At 34.6% G+C, this 24,572-nt stretch overlaps 3 protein-coding genes and 1 long non-coding RNA gene across 5 annotated transcripts in view; 2 read left to right on the top strand and 2 right to left on the bottom strand.

Moving 5' to 3' along the window:
• The window catches only part of LOC101884284 (rho guanine nucleotide exchange factor 28), a 68,110-nt gene that overhangs the window by 37,245 nt on the left and 6,293 nt on the right, over window positions 1-24,572 (bottom strand). The window lies entirely within an intron of this gene.
• sesn3 (sestrin 3) overlaps window positions 5,012-24,572 on the top strand; it is a 49,773-nt gene continuing 30,212 nt past the window's right edge. For both annotated transcript variants that reach the window (XR_012390435.1, NM_213519.2), the window contains exon 1: window positions 5,012-5,212. Coding sequence is in view for 1 of the 2 variants with exons in the window: in NM_213519.2 (NP_998684.2) it covers window positions 5,159-5,212 (54 nt within the window). In the remaining variant the exon portion in view is untranslated. The remainder of the gene's footprint in view (window positions 5,213-24,572) is intronic.
• LOC141377896 (uncharacterized) lies at window positions 16,233-22,516 on the top strand. Its single transcript, XR_012391004.1, has 2 exons — window positions 16,233-18,535; window positions 22,249-22,516. It is a non-coding gene; the product is annotated as an uncharacterized lncRNA (long non-coding RNA).
• Window positions 17,223-24,572, bottom strand: part of bloc1s3 (biogenesis of lysosomal organelles complex-1, subunit 3) — a 46,119-nt gene continuing 38,769 nt past the window's right edge. The window contains exon 4 of the mRNA XM_073923049.1: window positions 17,223-18,025. The gene's annotated coding sequence lies outside the window, so the exon portion shown is untranslated. The remainder of the gene's footprint in view (window positions 18,026-24,572) is intronic.

Below are 24,572 nucleotides of genomic sequence, written 5' to 3' on the forward strand. Positions count from 1 at the left end.
GCACCCAAAGGAAACCCATGCAAACACGGTGAGAACATGCAAACTCCATAGAGAAATGCCAACTGGCCCGCCTGGTAGTCAATCCAGCTACCTTCTTGCGGTAAGACGACAGTGCTAACCACTGAGCCACCGTGTCACTCCTGACAAATACTCATTTTCTGAAAAAAGTACAACATTTTTAACCTGATATAACATTACACTTTTAATTGATCTTTTTATACATTTTACTCAAACCAACACGTAATTAAAATCCAAAGAAACTGAATTTTCAAGTATCTCCTCGTTTTTCCCGTAGGCTTTATACATGTACAGTTAAACCAGAAGTTTACATACACTCTAAAGAAAGGAACATAACCATTTTTTAAATGACTGATGGTAAATCATACAAAACATTTACTATTTTAGGACCGTTAGGATTACCTAAATGACTTACATTTGCTAAATGCCAGTATAATGAGAGAACTTTTTAGGAGAATTTTTTTATTAATTTTTGGATGGTCAAAAGTTTACACACATTTCCTTGGTATTTTTTTTAGCTTTGCTTTTAAACTGTATAACTTTGGTCAAATGTTTTGGGTATCCTTCCACAAGCTTCTCACAATAGTTTGCAGGAATTTTAGCCCATTCCTTCAGACAGAATTGATGTAACTGAGACAGATTTGTAGGCTTGCACAAGCTTTTTCAACTTAGCCCACAAATTTTCTATAGGATTGGTATCAGGGCTTTGTGATGGCCACTCCAAAACATTCACTTTGTTGTCCTTAAAGCACATTTAAACTAATTTGGTTGTATGCTTAAGGTCATGGTCTGTTCGGAAGACCTTTTTGTGGCAAAGTTTTAATTTCCTGGCTGATGTGTTGAGATGTGGCTTCAGTATTTCTACATAATGTTCTTTCTTCATGATGCCATCTATGCTGTGAAGTGGACCAGTCCCTCCTGCAGCAAAACAGCCCCACAACATGATGCTGCCGCCCTCATACTTCACAGTTGGGATGGTGTTCCTAGGCTAGTAAGCTTTCCCATTTTTCCTACAAGTGTAACAATGGTCATTATAGCCAAGCGGTTTGATCTTAGTTCCATCAGTCCACAGGACATTATTCTTTTTCCCAGTGTAAGGAAGCAGTGGGTTTGAGGTTTTCCTTAAGTACTATTCTACAGTTAAGCCTCCAATTAACTCAAATGTTGTCAATTAGCCAATCAAAAACTTCCAAAACCTTGACATCATCATCTGAGCTTTTTCAGAAGCAGAATAATCTTATTGTATGTAAACTTGACTATCAAGAAAAGTTATAACAATTTCTCGAAAAATATCTCACTCATTATTCTACAATCAAGCATTACAGAAACTGATTTGATAATCCTAACTTACCTGAAAAAAAGAAGTTTAGTCACATTAACATCTGACTTTTTAAATGGCTATGTGCCTTTTTATACAGTGTATGTAAACTTCTGGTTTCAACTGAATATGTCATTTAAAAAGCAGACTGTGTGCACCAGTCATAATTGAGCAAACAATATTGCAACAGTGTAAAAATATGTCCAACAAGTGGCTCGAAGCAACAGTCCATTACAGCAGATATATCTGGGAGCTGATGAATGTGTGTGCTGGGTTGTAAAAAGTGTGCAAAATCCACTGACATGATTACTAAGTGTGTTGCATAAATCCCAACTGTCTCAGGAAGTTCACACCACTACCATTTAGCCATTGCTAGGATACAGAATTGTGAGCTCATGGCTGCTCGGGCTACTCTCTGATAGGCTGATTTCTCCCTCTGCTCATGACATCACGTTGTTGCCGGGTGAAATTGAACTCTGGTGGAAAGAAATAGAAAGAGAGAGAGAGAGAAAAGACATAGTCAGTTTGGGTTTCTCTGCAAGATACATGCAGGATTTTCTCAGCTTTAGGGTTTAACGTTTAAGGATCACCATGGAATTTGCTGACTTAATATTAGCCTTTTCAATGAATTAAAAACCTTGAACTTTCTTGAGCAGAAACCTGAAGTTTGGTGATGTTTTGCTATCTTGTTGGAACAACAGAAGATCACAGCGTGAATAAGTTTATGTAGGCCGGCGCTCATTTCATCTGAACTCTTTAACATCAGTCTGGGATCATAGGAATGTTTTTAGTAGCACCCCGTGGGCCGCCTTCGTGAACCTGTGGATGAAAATCCTGCAGGGTTTGGCTCTCGTCCACACCGTCTGATGGTCATTGTGCTCTGTCAGCAATTGCCAACTCTATTCAAGGCTCCTGTTTGCATGCACTGTAAAAAGACTATTGTTGAGTTCCACTTTGGTGCTGTAGACAATGATTGCCTTGACTTGTTTTGCTTATTTTTCCAAGACAAGAAAGCTGTCCAATGGGTTTCAGAAAGATATAGAAATGCTATAATCTAATCAGACGTCTTGATGCAATGCACATCAGTTTTATTAGAGGTATACTGTATTATACGAGCCATTTACCTCAGCTAGGACATTTCATTAGGAGCTGTAAAGTAATAAAACCTTCACCCCCTGACGGCATATACAATAACTGCATGGGTTTAAGGCTGTGCATGAAAAAATATACAAGTCTCTTCACAGAAAGTCTTATAAGTTTGTAGGAGGGACATGTCTGGACAAGATAGAAAAAACAAAAGTGGAGGGGGAGTAAGATTCTGTTGAGTGAAGTGATTCTATTGAACTGATTCCTTTAAATCATGTAAAGTGATTCGGTACTTTGCACTTTAAAAGGGATAATTCATTCAAATGACAGAAAGTCATATACGTTTGTGGGAGCGACATATCTGGACAAGATAGAAAACACTAAATTGGATGGGGGAGTCTTTTGAGTGAAGTGATTCTTTTAGACCGATTCATTTAAGTCATGTAAAGTGATTCTGTATGTTTGCATAAAGATAATTGGGATGCATAGGGATAATTTATTCAAATTACAGAAAGCCTCATAAGTTTGTGGGAGGGACATGTCTGGACAAGATTCTTTTAAGTGAATTGATTATTTTGGATGGTTGAGTCAATCGATTCATTCAAGTCATCTAAAGTGGTTCTGTATTAAAGGGATTGTTTATTCAAATGACAATTCAGAGTGTAGCCTGTAAAACATAATTTGATCAATTAGTTCTGACAGCATATGCTTTAGGTCATTGTAACTTATTAAACTAAGTTAATCATGTTCTAACTTAATTAGGTAAGTTATGCAAGCTGCTTTAAGTTAGTTTAACATAAGCTCAGTGGACTCATAAGGTTAATTTGATTCAGCTTAAAAAATTAAGGCAACCAGGAATTTTTTTTTACAGTGTAGGTGTAAATTATTGTTATTATTATTTAAATATGTAGAACATTAAAAATGATTTTTGGCTGAAACTGGGCAAGTCAACACCCAGCATGCCTTTTTTGTTTTTAAAAGATGTCTAATAGATGTCTAAACATAGTCATCTTGGCTAAAACAAGGCAAAATTTAGGCTGTCAGTGAAAATTTAATAGATGTCTAAGAATAGGCCAAAACTAGACTAGTCATCAAATAGACAGAAATCAATGCATACACATATAAAGTCTGTCTAATCTGTCTATTTGACAACTAGTCAAGTTTTAGGCAAGTCTTAGATGTCTAATAGATTTTCACTGACACCCCAAATTTAACCTTGTTTCAGCCAAGCTGTCTTTTTTAGATGTCTATTAAACACAAAATTGTTTGCTGGGAAGCTTCCAACAATTAGGGAGTTACTTAAAAACATATAAAAGCAAAACAAAATGGATTCCCATGGCTAGGCCCACACGAAATCTGCGGTGTAGAATTCCGCAGATTTTTAGATCATCATTGATTCTGTTTATTTACTTGTGTAATGTGTGTAAATTTATATTTATTCAGTTTTTTAAATTAAATTCAGTGATATTATTGACTAATATGAAAATATTTATATGATTGATTTACAATATAGCTTGTAAAGTAATATTTTCTGCCTTTTAGTAGATGTATTTAATGTTTACAATGCAAATCCAATTAGATCTATGTCTCTAGTATACTATAAGTTAAAAAGGTATTACTTTTTATTTAACTTATTAAGGTTTTAGTTATACTCCCAAAATCATTTCGCATAAATCCACAGATTTTTACCAAAATTCTGCGCAAAAATAGCAAAAAATGTCTGCAGATTCTGTCTGGCCCTACCCATGGCTCACGACACATTGAGATCTTATAAAGTAATACAACCAGTTTGTGCAAGATACAAATCATATTTTATGACTCCAAATCACAACAGTCCTAGCTACAAATCATATTTAAAGACCTACTTTAGAAAACAGGTCACATATAGATCATTTTGAGAGATGTAAACAATAACATTGTTCCTAATGTACTTCCTGTTTTACATTTAAATTTTCAATAGTTTCTGAGACTCATAAATGGTCCACGCATTGATAATAAATGTTATGACAGCTGTTTTAACGTTGAGATATGATTAAATTGCCTCTTGTTTCAGTTATTAAAATAGCTTGACAACAAGCTGGAAATAATCATGGGCCAATGGCATTACCATATTGAATTGGCCTGACGAGTGATTAAATCAGCAGCTAATTCAATTAGTTCAGGTGAACTTTCCCCATTTTGCTACTTTGAGACGATAAAACGATTCTGCAATAACAAGTTTACTTTGTTTATATGAGTGATAAATGTTGACAGTAGGTCACATTTGTTTTGTACGTGCCATACGTGATCTCAAACATGTTAGTTCTGTTACGTCAAATAAATGTCGAGTTTTGTTCTTGATCACGAATTATGCAGAAATACGAATTTCTGCTATTGTTAAAATATATATATCATCAGTATTACAAGCACTACTTTCCCCCATGTCACAGTTTTTGACACCCTTTCCATGAACGAAGTCATGAGCTGAGTGAATCACTGAATCGGCTCAAATGATCAGTTCACTGGAGAGTCGGCTCGAAAGAGGCCAGCAGAGGGGGGCGTGTCGCGCGCACGCTCATGCTGAAGTCGGACACTTGGAGAGCTTTGCGCACTGCGAACAGAGACACGGAGGATTACGGAGGAGTCTCATGTCCTCCTTCAGGTCCTGATCGTCCAAAGAAGAGCTGGACATGCCCAGACCAACACACCGTCTGTGACACCAGGATTCAGACCTTTACCTGGTTTAAGCTCGCCAGAATGAACGGAACCGCAGGCATCTGTAACCACTGCCGAAACACGATCAGAGAGAAGGTAAACGCTTTTCTCACTGTGTTTGTGCGTCTAAACTGTAATTCTACATCAGTTTGGGATTAATGATTAACATCTGTTCCTAAAACACTATTTTGATCATTATTGAAATGTATTAAAATGGTTGTACATAGAGTAGCAGTAGCTATATTTCTGGCGACTTAGTCATAGGCTATGCACACACACAAACATTTACATATATGTTTTATAATAATATATTAGTGCATAAACATTAAATTAGTAAGTATCAACGCCAAACTGGAACTAATCTAACAAGATAACTTAAGGATCACGATCCAAAAATAAACACACCCCAATTAATGTTGAGGAAAAATATATAAAATTATATTTTAATGAACACGAAAAATCAGGAGAAACTTATTTATAAGATTTTATATATATATATATATATATATATATATATATATATATATATATATATATATATATATATATATATATATATATATATATATATTTGTAGTTTATATGTTTTTGTCAATAATTGATTTAAATGTATTATCTTTCTATTTCTAAAGACGTTAGATGACCGTCTTTAACTAACTCTTTGATAAAACTGTTTTATTTAAGTAAAACTAGACTTATTGACTTTATTCACTGAGAAACTGATAGAAATATTCATTTTTAGAAGGGGGTGTACTCGTATATGCTGAAAAATATAATTTGCCAATGCACCATTTAAATGGATAGTTCACACAAAAATAATAAAACAATAATAATCACTCACTATGAAGTGGTTCCAACCATTATGAGTTAATTTTTTTTTTTAGTTGAACACAAAAGAAGATATTTTGAAGAATGCTACTTAAACAACTACAATGGATATTAGTGGTTACAGGTTTTCAGCATTCTTCAAAATATCTTCTTTTGTGTTAAACAGAAAAAAGAAACTATGAACAAGTGAAGGCTGAGTAAATGAGTAAAAGATGATAGAAATTAATATTTTTTATGAACCATGAATGTTTGTATAGCAAATTCAACTACAACGCTGCATAAAAAAGGAGTATAAGTTTGTTTCTGCATGTGTAGTCACTGAAAAAAAAAACATATATATATATATATATATATATATATATATATATGCTGCAATGTACAAAAGTAAGGGCAAATTATCTTTCTTTATATATATATATATATATATATATATATATATATATATATATATATATATATATATATATATATATATATGTATACACAGTGCTCTGCATATATGAGTGCACCCCTCACAAATCTATGCTTTAAATTTATATTTTTAATAGGAAGCTACACAATATTATATTTGTTCGTATACATTAGATTAATCAGTACTGAAGCCAAATCTGGATCTTATCTAACAAAATAACTTACAATAACTGTGTTTAAAAACTAGAACAGACAAATTTATGTTATAGAAAAATATTAAATACAATAATTTTCAATTTGTTAATATGATTGGTGACTAAAATATAATTTTAATAAATATCTCTTTAATAAATCTTTTTTTTTTTTTTGTAAATGCGCAAAAATACATGCCTATATTCACTGAGAAATGGATACAAATATCTATTTTTAATGTGGGGTGCACCCAATTATGCTGAGCATTGTGTGTGTGTGTGTGTGTGTGTGTGTGTGTAAGTGTGTAATGTATGTATGTATATAATACGAATTTACTGTAGGGCAGTTATGCAGTACATCAGTGTGTTTTAAAGTTACATTGTGAAAATTACTGTATATATTACAGTAAAGATATAAAATACTGTAAATACATATACAGCAAGATAAATGGAAATGGTGTTGTGAATGTAAACAGTATTTTTGCTGTAATTGATTTACAGTAAGTTACTGGATATATATATATATATATATATATATATATATATATATATATATATATATATATATATATATATATATATATATATATATATATATTTGAACTCAGAATTATTAGTCCCCCTTTGAATCGGTTTTCATTTTTAAATATTTCCCAAATGATGTTTAACAGAGCAAGGACATTTTCACAGTATGTCTGATAATATTTTTTTTTCTTCCAGAGAAAGTGTTATTTGTTTTATGTCAGCTAGAATAAAAGCAGTTTTAAATTTTTTAAAAACCATTTTAAGGTCAAAATTATTAGCACTTTAAGCTATTATTTTTTCGATCTATAGAACAAACCATCGTTATACAATAATTTGCCTAATTACCCTAACCTGCCTAGTTAACTTAGTTAACCTAGTTAAGCCTTTAAATGTCACTTTAAGCTGTATAGAAGTGTCTTGAAAAAGATCTAGTAAAATATTATTTACTGTCATCATGGCGAAGATAAAATAAACCAGTTATTAGAAATGAGTTATTAAAACTATTATATTTAGAAATGTGTTGTTCTCTCTGTTAAACATAAACTTCAACTATATATACAGTACATTTATATATACACACACATACAGTAACACTTATACACACATATAGTATTGCCATTGCTTATTACACTATGCCTAATATTGCATAGTCAAGCCCGTAATTATTTATACCCCTGGAGTTGAACATTTAAAACAGTCAATAAGTCCTAAACGTATTTACACATACAGTCAAGTCCAAAATTATTCATACCCCTGTTGTTAAATACATTTTTAAAGACTTATTGACAGCTGCAAATCACTTACAGTAAATGCTAAGCGCTTCACACTGTGATTGTATCAGAGCCTGACAAGCTTAAGCGTAACCTCCACATCTCATCTCAAATCCTGCCGTCATCTTTCTCACTTTTTCTTTGGCTGGAAGACGTTATTTTTAGCTGTCATTAATCATGTCCAACACATGTGACCTACTTCTGCTCTGCACATCTCCCTTTTCACACACACCCAGCCAAACACTGCTCAAACTGGACTTTAATACAGACACACGAGCTGCTATTTATCAGACTGAACTATTGACTGAAGGGCTGTTTGTTTGATCTTCCGGTCTATAACTCCAGCCGCAAGCAAATACTGCCGGTTATGCTGTGGCTCTATGCAAACCTGTGTTTTTGAGTGTGTGCTCAGAGGAAGCCGGTTATGCGAGACTGGTTTGGGGGATTTGTGGTCAACTTTGTCATGTCAGCAGTTTTCTTCATTACCCTTTTCACTACTAGATTTCTCTCTTCAATATTAGCTAGGCTTTTTCTCACCTGCCGCTCTTCGAGGTTGTGATCATGCAGTTCAAAATCATCACAGTCTTACACTGACTAAGGAAAAAAGAGAAAAGAACTAGGGTATTCATAATTAGAGACAAATTAGGAAACAAAAATGACTGTGTGCATTAAAGGGATGATTCACAAAAGTTGCTAAATTGGTCATTATTAACTTATTGTCTTAAAAATTGATAGAGAATATTATTAGAAGACAAAAATAATAGATTAACTCTGTTAAATCTGTTAAATCTGGCTCCAGACACCTCTCCATGCTAATTTTGAGTGTTTTTGTTTGTTTGATTTAATGATAACCTATGGACCAAAGGTCAACCAGGTGGTTACAGTGCCTGTTAAAGGGTTAAAACAAGGGTTTTCTAATTATTTAGACCAATTGAATTTTTGTAAAGTCATCTGAAACATCTATTAACAAAAGCGGACTTCAAGATTTTACAGAAAAGTATATTGACCTTATTCTAAAATGCGGAAGTGCGCCTGTTATCGCGATTGTCTTAGAACTTCCGATTCAGTCGCCTTTGGGAGAAAAGACTAGGAATAATAAACGGCAGAAAATGGTCAAACTGCTTGCTCTACAAACATATTTTTGCATGACTTTACAGACAAAGTAGAATAATATAATAAAAAATATCAAATTGCAACATCAAGCAGCGTAACGAGCAGTTTTTACGCCAGAAAATGAATGGAATTAAATGAGACCGGAAGTCTTGAGCCAAAAAGATTTAAATGGCAGCGCCCGCTCGTCGGCGGAGAATAAGGTGAATAAAAGCAAGCACTGTTACCACTAAATAAATGAGGAAGCCTCAATTTCTAGTAAAATAAAAGTTATTAATTTTCATTCAAGTAAATATTTAATTAAGTTTTTTCTTGTCGTAATTTAAGAAAAATGTCATCTGATGTATACCAAAGTCCCTTCAAGGCAAGTCATTTACTCGGCGGCTGCTTATGGTCCGGCACAGCCTTTGAGCGGTCGCAAAGCCCTCGCCGTGGCTGATGTCGATGCGCACCTTCTAAAAATTTGACAATAAGCATCAATGACGTGTAGCGCAAGCTCTGTGATTGGTCGGCTTGGTTGTGGTTACAAGTGTGGGTGGTGCTGAGAGTCGTTATACAAGTGTTGAGTCCCATATAGGAGCTCCAGATGGAAACTTTTGTTTTGTGTTTACCTTATGATTTAAGTTTTTGCACGTCCGCCGGTTCCCACCACTGAATAAGCGAGTTCTATCTATTTGTAGCATTTAGCAAAAACAAAACACCCGTGATGAAACTAAGAGGAGTATAAAAACCTACTGCCAGCTAGTGTTATGAAAGTGTTATTGCAGAGCAACACAAACAAGTATAAATGCACAGCACGGCACTCGATGCAGAAGTATAAATCAGTCTTTAGTCACGTAGGTGTAATGTTCACTACGCCCCACAGACTTCCATTTATATGCATGGAAATGCGGCAGACCGGAAACACAAGCCTGTGCGACAAGTTTCGCAGTTCGCCACTTTGCAAAGTTCAAGCTTGGTGAACTCTGACCTGCAAAATTTAATCACATGATTGAGTGAGACCAATCAAAAATCAAAACATGATCTCTCTGGACAGAAATTTAAAATGTGGACCAATCGCTCGCTTTTTTAAATGTCTAATCATCTTGTTTAATCCAGCCCCTCTTCACATGCCGTACCACAGAATTTTGCATGTTCGAACTCTAGTGTGACTGCGGCATTAGTTTATATATTAATAAATAATTTAGTGCAGCTTCTTCTAAATCACAAAAATAAAATATTCTAGGTTGTTTTAACCCAACGTTGGGTAAAATATAGACTAACCGAACATTCGGTTATTAAAACAATAGAGAATTTTTTAGATTGTGATTTTTATTCAACATTTGAAGTTTCATTGCTAATAATTTCTCATGCTATACTTAAGGGGGGTTTATACTTCTGCGTCAAGAGCACTCGTATGCTCTGGTGCAGCCTTCATGCTGTTGCATACCCCTCGCTTTGGTTGACGCCGACGCTGACCTCTAAAAAAATTTAACTACATGTTGCAACAATGCGTAGCACAAGCTCTGTGATTGGTCGGCTTGGTTGGGCTGACCAGTGTGGGCGGGGTCGTGATCTGCATAAAACCTGTTGGAGCGAGTGTTTACAAATGTCAAGTCCCGTAAGAAACTCCATTTGGAAATTTTGTTTTGCTTTACCTTATGATTAAAGTTGTTGCACGTCCGCCGGTTACCACCTCAGAATGACCGAGTTTTAGCTAGTTCTACAGAAAGGTAGCATTCAGAAAAGACAAAATACCAGCAAAGAAACTCAACCCAGAGGAACATATAAACTTCACTGCCAGCTAGCGTTTCGGAAGTGTCATTGCAGAGCAACACAAACAGCACGCAGAAGTATAAATGCACTGCTACATGCAAGGCAGGCACCGTGGGTCACACCGATCACTCGACGCAGAAGTATAAACCAGCCTTAAAAATGTGCTCAAACAACACAGCTGATGATTGCTAATGTTATAGTAAAAAATAAAAGTGTTTCTTCACAAATTGACATTGCCAGGCCTGTCTTGCATAATACAGGGTTTAGTCACTTTTGTAAGAAAAAATGATGATGACGAAGAAAATCTCAATGAAGATGTTTATTCAGCATAGCAGTCTCAAAATACATGGCAGTACCTTGGATTCACCGGAGTCAGAATGAACCCTGAACATTCTTAAACTCAAACCTTTATACTGTTTTTGATGTTGCCTTTAGATGTTAATGATGTTGCTCCTTGGCTGTTGACCCAGCTGTTCTCCCTATCTCTCCATGTTAATGCAGTTTCAACACCATTGATGAGATGGTTCTTTGTGCACCACACCCATCCCCATTCTACAATTGTTACCATTTGGTTGAGATGTAGTCACCTCAAACAATGCAGAGACAAGACCTTGTTGACTTCTCTTTTCTCTCATAAGTCAGCCCTTTTGGGAAATGAGCATCAATTCACCATTTAGAGTGGAAGTTGGGTCGAGGCAGACTCATTTCTTACAGTCCCCTCTCTGATGCTCTTTGGCCCAGAAAGAAGCATCACAACCACTCTTTCACACATTACACCTCCCTTCATGGGCAGGTGCCCAGTGGCGGTAAAGCCCTGGCTTAGGTTGTTCTTGGCTGGGCACCAAAGAATCTTACCCGTCTTGGGGTCATCACCTCATGCACACTGGTTATTGCTCCATCCAATTAGGCAAGTTGTCATAGTCTCTTCTTTAAATTTGGAACTATAAAATATAAGTAATTTCTTGGGTTTAGGACAGGAGCACATGAGAACCATGACATCTAATGTTCTAATGTATCAGTCTAAAAAGTACTACAGCCAAAAGCCAAAGGAGCAAGAACATCAATCAATAGAGAAAATTGTGTGTGTGTGTGTGTGTGAGTGTGTGCGTGCGTGCGTACTTGTGTGTCTGCATGCTTGTATGCAAGTATCGTTTCTTCTCGTTCATTTTCTTAGCATGTACATTTTTTTTTTCATATGGACAACCATTGCATAGTATTGTCCATTTTTTTGCAAGCATTGTTCTTTTTTTCTCACTGTGTCTATTTTATCAGCGTACAAATCCTCATTAAAATCCAAGTGAAATCCACATTAAAAATCACACCATAAAAACATTAAACATTGCATTAACTACACCACATGAACATTTACTACACAACAAGTATTTGTGAGTGCAAGCATTTCCCTTTTTTTCTTATTTTTTTTATGTGTCGACAGTGTTAACATCCTCATTAAAATCCACATTAAAATCAAACATTAGAATCATTAAACATTCATATTAACTACACCACATTCGCATCCACTAGATAACAAATGTACACTCCCTACACAACAAACATTTGTTTGTGAAAAGTTTCCTGTGTTTTTTTTTTGGTTTTTTTTATAAACACATTGTGTCCACATTTTTCAGCATGGACATCTTTTATCCAAGTGTGCATTCAAGGACAGTAATATATGCTCTACATTACTGTATGCAACCTTTTTTTTTTTTTTCCAGTGTGGACATACTGATGACATCCACACTTTTGCATTTGTTGTACAGCAATATATTATGTATGTATGTATGTATGTATGTATGTATGTATGCATGTATGTATGCATGTATGTATGTATTCGTTTCTTCATATGTCAGTCTGTGGCCTTAGGCTTTTAGGCCTTCAATGTGGGTCCGTATTTTTACTATTTGTTTTCATTAACTTCCAAGTTTCTAAAAATGGTTTGATCTTCTCTTTTTCTTATCCACTGTTCTGTCTCTTCCATCTGGACAACAAGTCTCACTTGAAAAAGCAGTCACTGGTTTTCCATTTGTGCTGTTCTAACTTTTCTGTGTCTCTGGGTTTCTAGAACTTCATCAGCATCCCAACATCTCTTGGTTCTTAATCTCATTGGCATCTCTTGGTTTCTTGATTATCTTCACCATCTCTGAGTTTCTAGATGTAATCTGGGTCTTGACAATTCTAATTGATGCTGGACCTGGAGCTTTGGATCTCTGTTTGGTTTCTGTGATCAAGGTTTTTTTTTTTTTTTGGCTCTCATCCGGGCTTGAAAGTTCTGATCAATACTGGGCCTGGGGTTCTGGATCTCTCTGTTCTCTTGAAGAACCTTGTTCTTTGCATAATCTCCTCGTGGTCATACTGGCCTGTCTCACCCATGACTGGATCATCTTTCACCACACCTTTCAATCTGGAACGAGAATAAAAAGAAGAGGTTGCCCCCCCTTTCCCACACAAGTATCTTCTCACATTAAAGCATCACACAACAGTAATATTATTTTTAAAAAATAATTACATTAAAACATGTATCATAAATTACATTTAAACAATCAATATAATTTAAAATAATTTATTAGAAATTATACAGAATCACCCCCGTTTTGATAGTAAAAATATCTCTATAATATTGTACTATCATGAAACATTTTCTCCAATTCACATCAGCAGCTGCTTGAGACTGAGTTACAGTCATTTTCATGCAGGGATGTGTCTGAAAAGGTGTGAATGGGTCCTTCTTTCATTCCTTTCAACTCTTCCAGCTGGTTTTCTAGCCTGGCTATTTTCTTATGTAAATCTTTATAACTTGTCTTTCTTTTAACTGAAACATGACACTGTATTGCCTTGTGTCCTATAATTCCACATCTGAAACAAACAACTTCCTGGTCTTTCCTCATTTTCTCTAAACAATGTCTTGCTATGTGACCATTTTTTCCACATGTATGACAAACAATGCTTTGAGATTTTGCACCCTTCTGGCAATTTCTCGCAATGTGACCAGCTTTTCCACATGCATAACAAAGAACAACACCCATTGAGTTCACACTTGTAAATTTCCTTGCTCTGTGATGGAAACCATTGGATGAGCTTGCATATTCTCTGCTTGCAAAGGCAGCAACAGGATATCTCGCATCTTTCATTTGCCTCTGTGAATTTGCATTATTGTTGTAAAACTGTGTCATTTTACCAATGATTTCATTATAATCAGAGAGTGGTGTCACAAGCATTGTCACAGCAGAATGGGTGTCTGGGTCACACTTGTTGATCAAGGCAGACTTGAAACTGATGTCATCATAAGTAATATCAGGATTGCCACTAAATGTTTTAAACATCTCCAACAATCGTTCAGAAAATACTCTTGGGTGTTCCCCTCTCTTCATGTGTGTCTCAGATATTTTATCCCAGTTAACAGACATCACACCCAAGACTTCAAGCAGTGCCTGTTTCCTCTCTGACTTGTTTGCCGTTTTGTCTTTTACTTTCTGACCTAAAGCTCCAGACAAAGTTTCAGGCAGGCACATTCTTAGCAACACACATGCATCACCATCTGTATATTTGTACACCTCTGCATATTCCTCTAACCTCTTTAGGAAATCTAAAGGATCTTGTTCAGTAGGATCAAATTTTCCAATATTTGCGATCACAGCTTCTAGTTCATTTGGGTTAAACCCTCTAACCGTGTTATGGGTCGTTGATTCAACCCCTGCTTCAGTAATATGCATGGTGGTATTAGAGTGAACTGGTGCCATAGGAAATCTAACTGTACACTCTGAGCATTGACTTCTGACTGACTGAGAATCTCTCTCCCATTCCTCATCATCTTCCTGAATGTCTGTCATTTCTGGAACTCTATTTGCATTTAATGTCTCACTTGTGTTATTCTCTGTTAGGCCATTCTTTATGAAGAAGTTACAAGTAGCCCTTGCTTCTTCCAAATTAATGTAGAATGTTTCTACAGATGATGCCAACAAGTCTTTATGAGTTTTCAGACGTGTTATCTCATTCTGCATTCTGATCTTCTCTTCTTTCCATAATGCTTCACTAGCCTGGTAATATTTTGAAGCATTTATCTCAACACTGAGTCTTTCATTTTCAGCTTCTAACTCCACTACTCTCTTTCTAGTTACCTTGTATGAAGCAAGAACAGCTTGAAGTGCATTGGCAATTTTTCCTTTATTGTTCTTTGGCATTTTGGAAAAATTTTCAAATTTAGAGATAGCCCATTCATATGGCTTATCTACGACTTTCTCTATACCATCAAAAATTCCAACTGTGCCATGCTTAGCAATGTATTTAGCCATCATATCTTCCATTTTCACAATCTTATTAAGTTCACTTGAGTAATTCAATAGATTTTAGTTCTTTACTGACTGAACAGTACCAAGTTATTTAATACTTGATACAATTATTCACTGCTCCTGTGCAAATGAATAATAACAAAAAAAATTATGTCTGTACTTCAGTGTCTATTGAACATAGACACTCTCCATCAGGCCTCAAATTCTACTCTCAAAGCAATGTTTATCTGTATGTTATCAGATAAAACCAATCTGCATCAGTCCTTTGTGTTGTAATTTAAAAAACAAAACACTGCTACATTACATCAGGCAAAACCTCAAGAAAATTATCTTTAACGGTTCCAGACACCCTACCAAATATATTTTCTGTGACCACACTGCATCAAATCAATTCAGTTACTTTAGAATTTATAAAGAATTATGAAAACTTTATAAACCATTTTCACTTATGCTAGAAACATATTTTTAGAAATTACGTTAGAAACAACATTTCCAATACAACTCTGCCACTAGAATCAACACAGTTTAGCACAGTTTCATTCACTTTAGAAACCTAAACTTCAGCCCTTTGCTTCAATTACTTTAGAAACAACAATTTAATACAATTCTGCTACCACACTACGTCGGGTTAATTCAGTTTAGTTAGAATCTTAAACAAAATTGGCAGAATAGTACAGAATAGACTTAAGAACTCCTGCTAAAACTGAACAATACAAATTCTCTTCTGTCTTAAATTTTCTTTTCTAGATTTTTTAAACGAGGGGGATTCCTAACAACAAACATTTAAAAAGAAAACCTGCTTTTCTTACCTTTCTTTCCTTTGTTGTTTTGGAAGTCCTCACTGGATGGCTCGCCAGTGTAAGAAAAAATGATGATGACGAAGAAAATCTCAATGAAGATGTTTATTCAGCATAGCAGTCTCAAAATACATGGCAGTACCTTGGATTCACCGGAGTCAGAATGAACCCTGAACATTCTTAAACTCAAACCTTTATACTGTTTTTGATGTTGCCTTTAGATGTTAATGATGTTGCTCCTTGGCTGTTGACCCAGCTGTTCTCCCTATCTCTCCATGTTAATGCAGTTTCAACACCATTGATGAGATGGTTCTTTGTGCACCACACCCATCCCCATTCTACAATTGTTACCATTTGGTTGAGATGTAGTCACCTCAAACAATGCAGAGACAAGACCTTGTTGACTTCTCTTTTCTCTCATAAGTCAGCCCTTTTGGGAAATGAGCATCAATTCACCATTTAGAGTGGAAGTTGGGTCGAGGCAGACTCATTTCTTACACTTTCACAGAACAAAGTTTTGAAAACAAACTACCACTAAACAAACTGGGACTTGTCAAATCTCAGTGGGGGAGTCAATGAAGGGCAGTTTGTTTTTTTATTTATAGTTTGAACTACTATCATGCAATCCCATTGCACCTGTGTGAGCTCATTTTTACTTCTATTTGCTCTCACACACTTCAGAGAACAAGCAACAATGCCTCCTCTGTGGAATTCGGCTGTTAGAAAAACAGTGCAACTGGTTTAGTATCTCAATATCTTTGACTGAGACAAGACAGAAGCTGTGCATAAAAATGGTGCTGCTGAAGAGAGTTTTGCTGATTCAGCACCTGACACACTTCCTGCTCCTCCAGCTGCCGTGTTCGCTGGCGTGACATAATTGACCAATGAGTCGCACTGCCCCGTTACCACACAGTGACCTGCCGCCGGGACGTTCTGCCGTTTAAGCAGTGATCTGTGGGGAACATCTAGCCGTGAGAGCTAGAAATACTCAAAGTACTAATTGGGTGAGGACGCCAGTGGCTCTTTTGTCGCGGTGCCACCGGGCATCTGCTCAAGCAAAAGTAAAAGCTGTGGGTCCTGCCAGTGTGTTGCGTAATCTTTTATGAGTTTAATGGCATCAGTCAAGGACCACAGACTCTGACGCAATCAAATAACAGGGGGGATCCTTATGAGTGGAAGAAAGGGCAATGCTATGCTGTATTATATACAAAAAAAGCGATGAACTGTAATGTCATGAAAATAGTGATGCACAATACTTATTTTGTGATATAAATTGTGATATGAATACAATTTTACTACATGACTTAAATAACTATTTGCAAAAAATTACAATTTTAGATGGATCGGGATGATTCTGTAGGGGAGTGAATCTGCATGATACAGCATAATAAACAATCTACAAGCATAGATATACTCAATAAAGTAAAAGTTTCAAATAAATGAAACAGCTTTTATTATTTTTGAGGAGTCTAACTGTATTCAGCATACAGTAATTGAATAATCAAGTGTAAAAATAATACTGCATAGTCTTTATTGTATGAACAATTCAATAAAAGTAATTGTTATACATTTTTTATTACAATTACAAACGGTACGATTTCTTATGCCTGAATGCTTTTAAAACCCTCATACAGTCACAGGCCTCAAAAAAACACTTGTGAAATAATTGAATATAATTCAACTTATCATTGAATATTCTGCGATGTAACTATTGCGAATGATCACATCGCGATATCGATACTGAAATGATTCGATATATTGTGCAGCCCTACATGAAAATATATATTTTGTAGTTAATTTCAGTTTGGTTTCATATAGAATGTGCAATTGCTGTTTAATGAAGTGCAGTAATGATCATTTGTCAGAAATGGAGGTTGAATTTAAAATGTTTTCAATAGATTTTAAAATGCCAAAAAGATCTGGCATACAAGTCTAGGCATGGGCCGGTATAAGACCCTTGTATAAAAAGATCAATGTATCACAGTGTTGTGATTACTGCTCTAAAATATATTCTTTTTAAATGTCTGGGTAAAAAACAAAAACTTTTCCCCACTTTGAGCACAATATATTTTATTTTGAGAAACATTTTAAATATCTTTGAGGAGTAAACATGTCAGGCTAAATAATGAAAATGAATCACTGACTTCTGCTGTCTTCATTAGTTTCTGAAACACAGATGTCTTTACAATTTAAAACAGCATCTTTGGGTATCTTTTCAACTGGAGAGCCTGTTGTTCTAAAAAAACAACAACAAAAAAACGTAAATAATCTTATACCTTAGGAACTGTATAGCAAATTTTGGTGATTTTAAAACCTTGACTTTTTCCGGTATAACTTAAAAATGCTATTGTCCCATGCCTATCCACGTCACACTGAGGAAAGTGTTATTTCCATGTATATATATTAATGAACAATTTAGTGTATTTTTTTCTAATCACACACTCTAAAAAATGTTGGGTTGTATTACCCCAACGTTAGATCAAATATTAATAAACCCAACATTAGGTTATTTTTCAATCCAATTTAAAAATGACATTCTTACAACGTTAAAACAACCCCGAATATTGTAGAGTGGCAGTTATTTGAGAAGTGATTTGTGCATTTTGAATAGTAACATTTATGAATTATTATTATTATGATTTTTACTTTGTTTTTCACACCAGTAAGTCTAATAAATAAAATAATTTTCCTTCGGTTTAGTCTCTGGTTTATTAAAGATAGCCATAGCGTAATGTCAACTATTCAAGTGTATTTTTTATGCAGCGGATGCTCTTCCAGCCACAACCCAGTACTGGGAAACCCCCATACACTCTCACATTCACACACACACTCATACACTACAGCCAATTTAGTTAATTCAATTCAGAGCACAGGATGAAACCCATGTGAAAACGGGGAGAACATGCAAACTCCACTCAGAAATGGCAACCGACCCAGCCAGGACTCGAACCAGCGACCTTCTTACTGTGAGGCGACAGTGCTAGCAACCGTGCTGGCTTTTTAAATATATCGATATTTAAATCTTTTTTCAGAGTAACAAAATGGTTTTTCTACAATAGACCCGCCTTTCAATATAATTTATTTTATTCATATAACACTATAATGTGATCTCCAGTAAAACCTTCATAAAAACCCTCCGCACTCTCATTAATTCCCATTACTATTCTTCACTGGAGATCAAACTTAATCCTAATCTTCAGTGAGACCCTGCATATCTGTGATCGGATCTGGATGGAGACTTGCTAGTGGCCAAGTGTTCCAGAACGTTACATCACACCTCCCTCCCCGTCCCTCCTATTCCATATTTTACACATGCAGTCATTTATGCAGCAGTCTCTTTGTTCCAACTCAGTCCTAAAGAAACTGTTTATCATTAGTTTAAGATGAGACACTACAGGCAAAACTCTTTGTTTCTTACAATCTTTAAGTGTTTGTTTTTTTGGCGTTTACAATAAACATAACACACTTTTATTTCTATTTTTTTGTTGTTGTTTCTACTCTTTATCAATTTCTGAACTCTGTAGATTAGGATATAGGAAACAGAAATTGAGATTGTCGATTGTTTTTTTTACTTTTTTGACATATAGCTGAGGGAAACAGCTTCTGAAATGGGGGAAGGGGGTTGTAGGATGTTGGGCACTGCTAATAAAATGGAGATAGATTTGAATGTTAGATTTGAATCCAGTTGTGGGAGATTACACCCCACCGGATGTACTGTCGAGATCCTCACATGTAAGATCTTTTATTATTGAAGAATTCCATGATGATGACAATGGAGGAATTATTTTTTAATTTACGTATTATACTGCTGCTTCTTGCAAAATGAACAGTCATAATTCTTCACTTTAGTAGCTCTTACATACATAAAATGTCATGGTTTTATTTATGTCTGCATTGTGAAGAACTTTACACATGGATTTTGTTTACTAATAATGAGCTTGATTGAGTTTGAATGAAAAAAAAATTAAATGATGAGTTTTGAATTATCCTCTCTGTAAAAAGCTCTGAAAAAGAATTCGGAACATGTCTTGATTAAATTTTCAGATTTTTATGCTTGAAAGTGAAAATTAGTGCATTATTAAACAACATTTTTGAAAGCGTAATATAAAAACTTGTGTACAAGTACACACTAAAAAGATTAGGTTTGTTGTTTGTTCAAACTACTTTGAGTTTTTTGGGGGACTTTATTGTTTTATGTTCAATCCACATAAATCGAGCTGACTTAATTTCTTCATGTTGTCCTAACACAAATTGACTGTGAGGAACTCTATTTTTAAAAACCTTTTTACAATTTATAATGATAAAATATTATCTACGTCCATCAACGACAACTCTCGGGGACAAAAGTTATTTTATGTTCAATCCACTTAAATTTGTAAAAGATAAGTTAACTTAATTCCTTCACGTTGCCCCAACACAAACTGATTGTGTGGATCCCAGCATTTTTCAGAGTGGGGTACTGTGATGTCATAATAGCCATCTTCATGCTATGGAAGGAACAGTTTTTTCTAGACTTTTCACCAGGGGTGGACTCAACCAATAAGTGAAGTAAGCAGCCGTCTATATTAATAATAACTCCTTTAAAATGTTCTATCATGTTGTAAAATCTGTCTATAACCATTTAGATTTTAACATTATTACTTGTTTTCAAATTTGGGGGTCCCCATGAACAATGGAATGCACATGCAAATATTAAAATCTAAAATTACAAATATGGCTAAATGTTTGTGAGCTTGCTTTTAATTTGTGAATTTATTGTATTTAATTTTACATTAAGGCGATAAAGGTTCCACTTAAAATGTATAATTAACATGCAGCTTATTTACAAAAAACAAAACAAAAGAAAAATGAATCTACAGAGAAAAAAAATCTATAGAGAAAGAGAATGTTTCAAGTTTCAGTTTTAGGCCCCCATACCTGGGATTGCTGGGATTGCCCCAAATCAAAAAAAGTTTACCCCTGCTTTTCACCTCACAAGCTGGTGTCGTGTGGACAAAAGGATGAAAAAAATCTTCAACTTTTGTGTGTTGACTTGTAAATCTGTTGCCATGTAGACGGGACCTTAAATACTCTATTAATGTGCGGTTTTGTTCACCATTCCCTTTCCTATCATGGCACAAACAATCCTTCATTTTACCCTGGAACAAAGACGACATGATCAGACTCTACAACACAAACACACTTGTGCAAAACCATGGAAGACTTTGAGTACAACAAATACACTTCGCTGAACATGTACACAGACATCACCTATATGTATTACATAACTGCAGGTTAACTGTGCTTATGATAACTGTTAAAAGCTGTTAGCTACTAAGTAATTAGTAAAATTATTGGTGACTAATAAAGTTATGGTAATTAATCTTAGCTTTTCCGAATTTGACTGTAATACAATAATGTGCACCTTTTGTAAAGCTGCTTTGAAACAATACTTATTGTGAAAAGCGCTATAGAAATAAGCTTGAATTAAACTGAACTCATCTTGAGTTGGGCTGATAGCAGAGCTCAGGTCTTTGAAGGAAAGGAAGTATAACAGGACTCTTGGACAGACTTTGCGAATCAAAAGCTTGACTGGGCAAGAGCTCGAACAATAGCATCCTTTAATAAAGCTGACATGTCTAGGGCTGAGAGCACTGTTGTGTTCAGACACCTCCAAAGTCCATTTGAGCATGCTTAACAGACTGAAGATCAAGGAGTGGCTGTTTTGAGGTTGTTTTAAAACCACAGCCTTGATTTTTATGAAATGACCTGTCCTGTACATACAGTACTGTACAACCATATAAGAAACACCCTCACAAAAATGAACAATCTAGGTAAAACACTTTACACAATAAGGAAGTATTAGTTAATGCATTTACTAACATGAACAACCAATTTATTACTGTAGTTGTTCATGTTAGTTAATGAAAATACAGTTGTTCACTGTTAGTTTGTGTTAACTCACATTGCATTAACTAATATTTTTAAACATGACTTTAGATGTTAATACATTAGGAAATGTTGAACTGATTAATAAATGCTGTACAAACATTGTTTATAATTAGTTCATGTTAGTAAATACATTAACTAATAAAACCTAATTGTAAAGTATGATCATAAAGCTCTATAGTTTTTAAACACTGTTTAATATTTACAATGGTAAACGAAGTAAAGTAAATGCTACTTTACAAGTAACATTAAGATACTTTAAATCATGGGTAAAAGAGTTTATGAAGGCTAAAAATTAAATATGTTCATCTGAAATGAACTTAATCTACATTAAATATATAGTAGATACGCAGTGGGTAGCACGATTTCCTCACAGCAAAAAGGTCGCTGGTTCGAGCCCTGGCTGGGTCAGTTGGCATTTCTGTGTGGAGTTTGCTACGGGTGCTCCGGCATCCCCCACAGTCCAATGGCATGCGTTATAGGTGAATAGAATAAGCTAAATTGGCCGTGGTGTATGTGTGTGAATGTGAGAGTGTATGGGTGTTTCCCAGTGTTGGGTTGCGGCTGGAAGAACATATGCTGGTTAAGTCATGAGATAGTGGCTCATTACGCTGTGGCCACCCCTAATGAATAAAGGGACTAGGCTAAAAAAAAAAATGAATGAATGAACAACAATAATAAAAATAAGAATAAACTATTTTTATATTTAGGGCCTTTAAAATTGCATCTCAAGGCACTTTACAGACATATAATATGTGCAGGTGTAAATATACATACAAGGATGAATACAAAGAAACAATAATAATTAAATAAATTATTAAAAACAAAATAATAATAGTAATAGATCTAAAAATTTGATAAAATCAAATAAAAGCTACCCTAAAAAAGTAAGTTTTAAAAGATGATTTAAAATTATTAAATGACAGAGCCTATTATAATGGTTTAATATCAATACACTAGTAAATTGCGCTAAAAAAAATACACGTAGAAAATTATATAGTATGTTTAGCACGTTTTTTATCATACACCAGTAAAAGCAAAGTTATTTAAGTTTTTAAATTAATAAATCACGCTACTGCTCAAAACCCTATCATCATACAAGATTTAATATTTTGCATTTGTTTTGTCTATTAATATCCACAGAAAAAAATTAATTCATGCGCAATATATACATTTAAGATCAAAATTTCTGAAGTTTTTATCTCAGTTCTTTCATATTTCTAATGTACAGTTAATTTATTTGTCCTACTGTGAATTTATTTATTTTTCAAATATTCCCCAAATAATGTTTAACAGAGCAAGGAGTTTATCACAGAATTTCCGATAATATATTTTTTCTTTTGGAGAAAGTCTTATTTGTTTAATTTCGGCTAGAATAAAGGCATTTTTTATTTTTTTTTAAACCATTTTAATGAAGTCATGTGCTATTTTGGGCTTTCTGCCTGGATTTTGCCAACCCAAACATGCAGAGGTGTAAATGCAAAAGTTTGGTATCATTTTAAAGAAAACTCTTTGAATTTTTATTAAACACTGTTAAAGGGATTACAATAATTGTTTATGTTGTCAGTGTTATAATAAACTTCTCCAAAAAGAGGCGCTTTTTTTTTTTATAAACTCAAGTTAAAAGTGTACCTTTTAGGTTCTGCGTGATCTAGGTTGCGGTAATTAATTTTGTTGGTTCCTGCACATGTCAGTGTTCATAGGAAAAAGAAAAATCTCTCTTTTGTGATTATGCAAAAGTTATTATATTCCAAGTAATGACAGAACCAAGCCACTTTAAACCTTTAAAATTGTAAAGACTGTGGAAGTAAATAATGTCACGGACTCGGTACCGGGTACGCAGAGTTTAGGAGGTGTTATGTTCAATATTATTACCCCCCTTAAGCAATATTATTTTTTTTTATTACCGACTTGCCTAATTAACCAAGCCTTTAAATGTCACTTTAAGCTGAATACTAGTATCTTGAAAAATATCTAGTAAAATATTATTTACTGTCATCATGGCAAAGATAAGAAATCAGTTATTAGAAATGAGTTATTAAAACTATTATGTGTAAAAATGTTAAAACAAAATCTTTTCTCCCTTAAACAGAAATTGGGGAAAAAATATACAGGGGGGCTAAAAATTCTGACTTCAGCTGTATATACATACGTTGATGATTTTTCAATCTCTTCATGGCCGCTGGTACTGCAGTCATGACTACAGCACGGTTACTGTGGTGCCTCAGAATGACAGTCTCAGGCTTTATCAGTGCTGATAGTGTGCTGTGTTATTATTGGCTAAGAGCGGTGATGCGTTCTCAAGGTGCAGGTCACAGTGGTCACAGAGCCGTGTCAATGTTTCCGGAATGGCCAATCAGTGCAGCTTCACTGCAAACACACACTTTGTGCACACATTTCAATTAGTCTGTGGTGTGGTTTTTCCCTCTGTCTTATCCATATCTGTTCTCCCTCACGTCATGTGTTTGAGTTTGATTATTATGTAATGGGAATGAGGTAAAGGCTTCTTATGATTTACAGTACATAAAAATAAAAGAAACGGTGGTTTTGTTTACCCAAATGCTGGCTCGAATTTAGGGGTTAAAAACTGTATATTCAAAAAAATAAATTGGGTTTGTACATATTTTTTTTAACATGTAATTTTGTTAAATATACTATGAATATAAAAATATATGCTTTAAAACTTTTGGGTCAGCATTTAATTGATCAAAGTGATATTTAAGAAATTAAATATTTATATTTCAGAAGATAATGATTTATTAAATTAGGAATCAATTACATTATATACTAATTTCTACAAAGATTTCCCTTTGCATTTTTACACATAAGATCTATAATATAGTTTTTGCATGCTG

The sequence above is a fragment of the Danio rerio genome, chromosome 15 (assembly GCF_049306965.1).
Source record: "Danio rerio strain Tuebingen ecotype United States chromosome 15, GRCz12tu, whole genome shotgun sequence".
Classification (NCBI taxonomy): domain Eukaryota; kingdom Metazoa; phylum Chordata; class Actinopteri; order Cypriniformes; family Danionidae; genus Danio; species Danio rerio.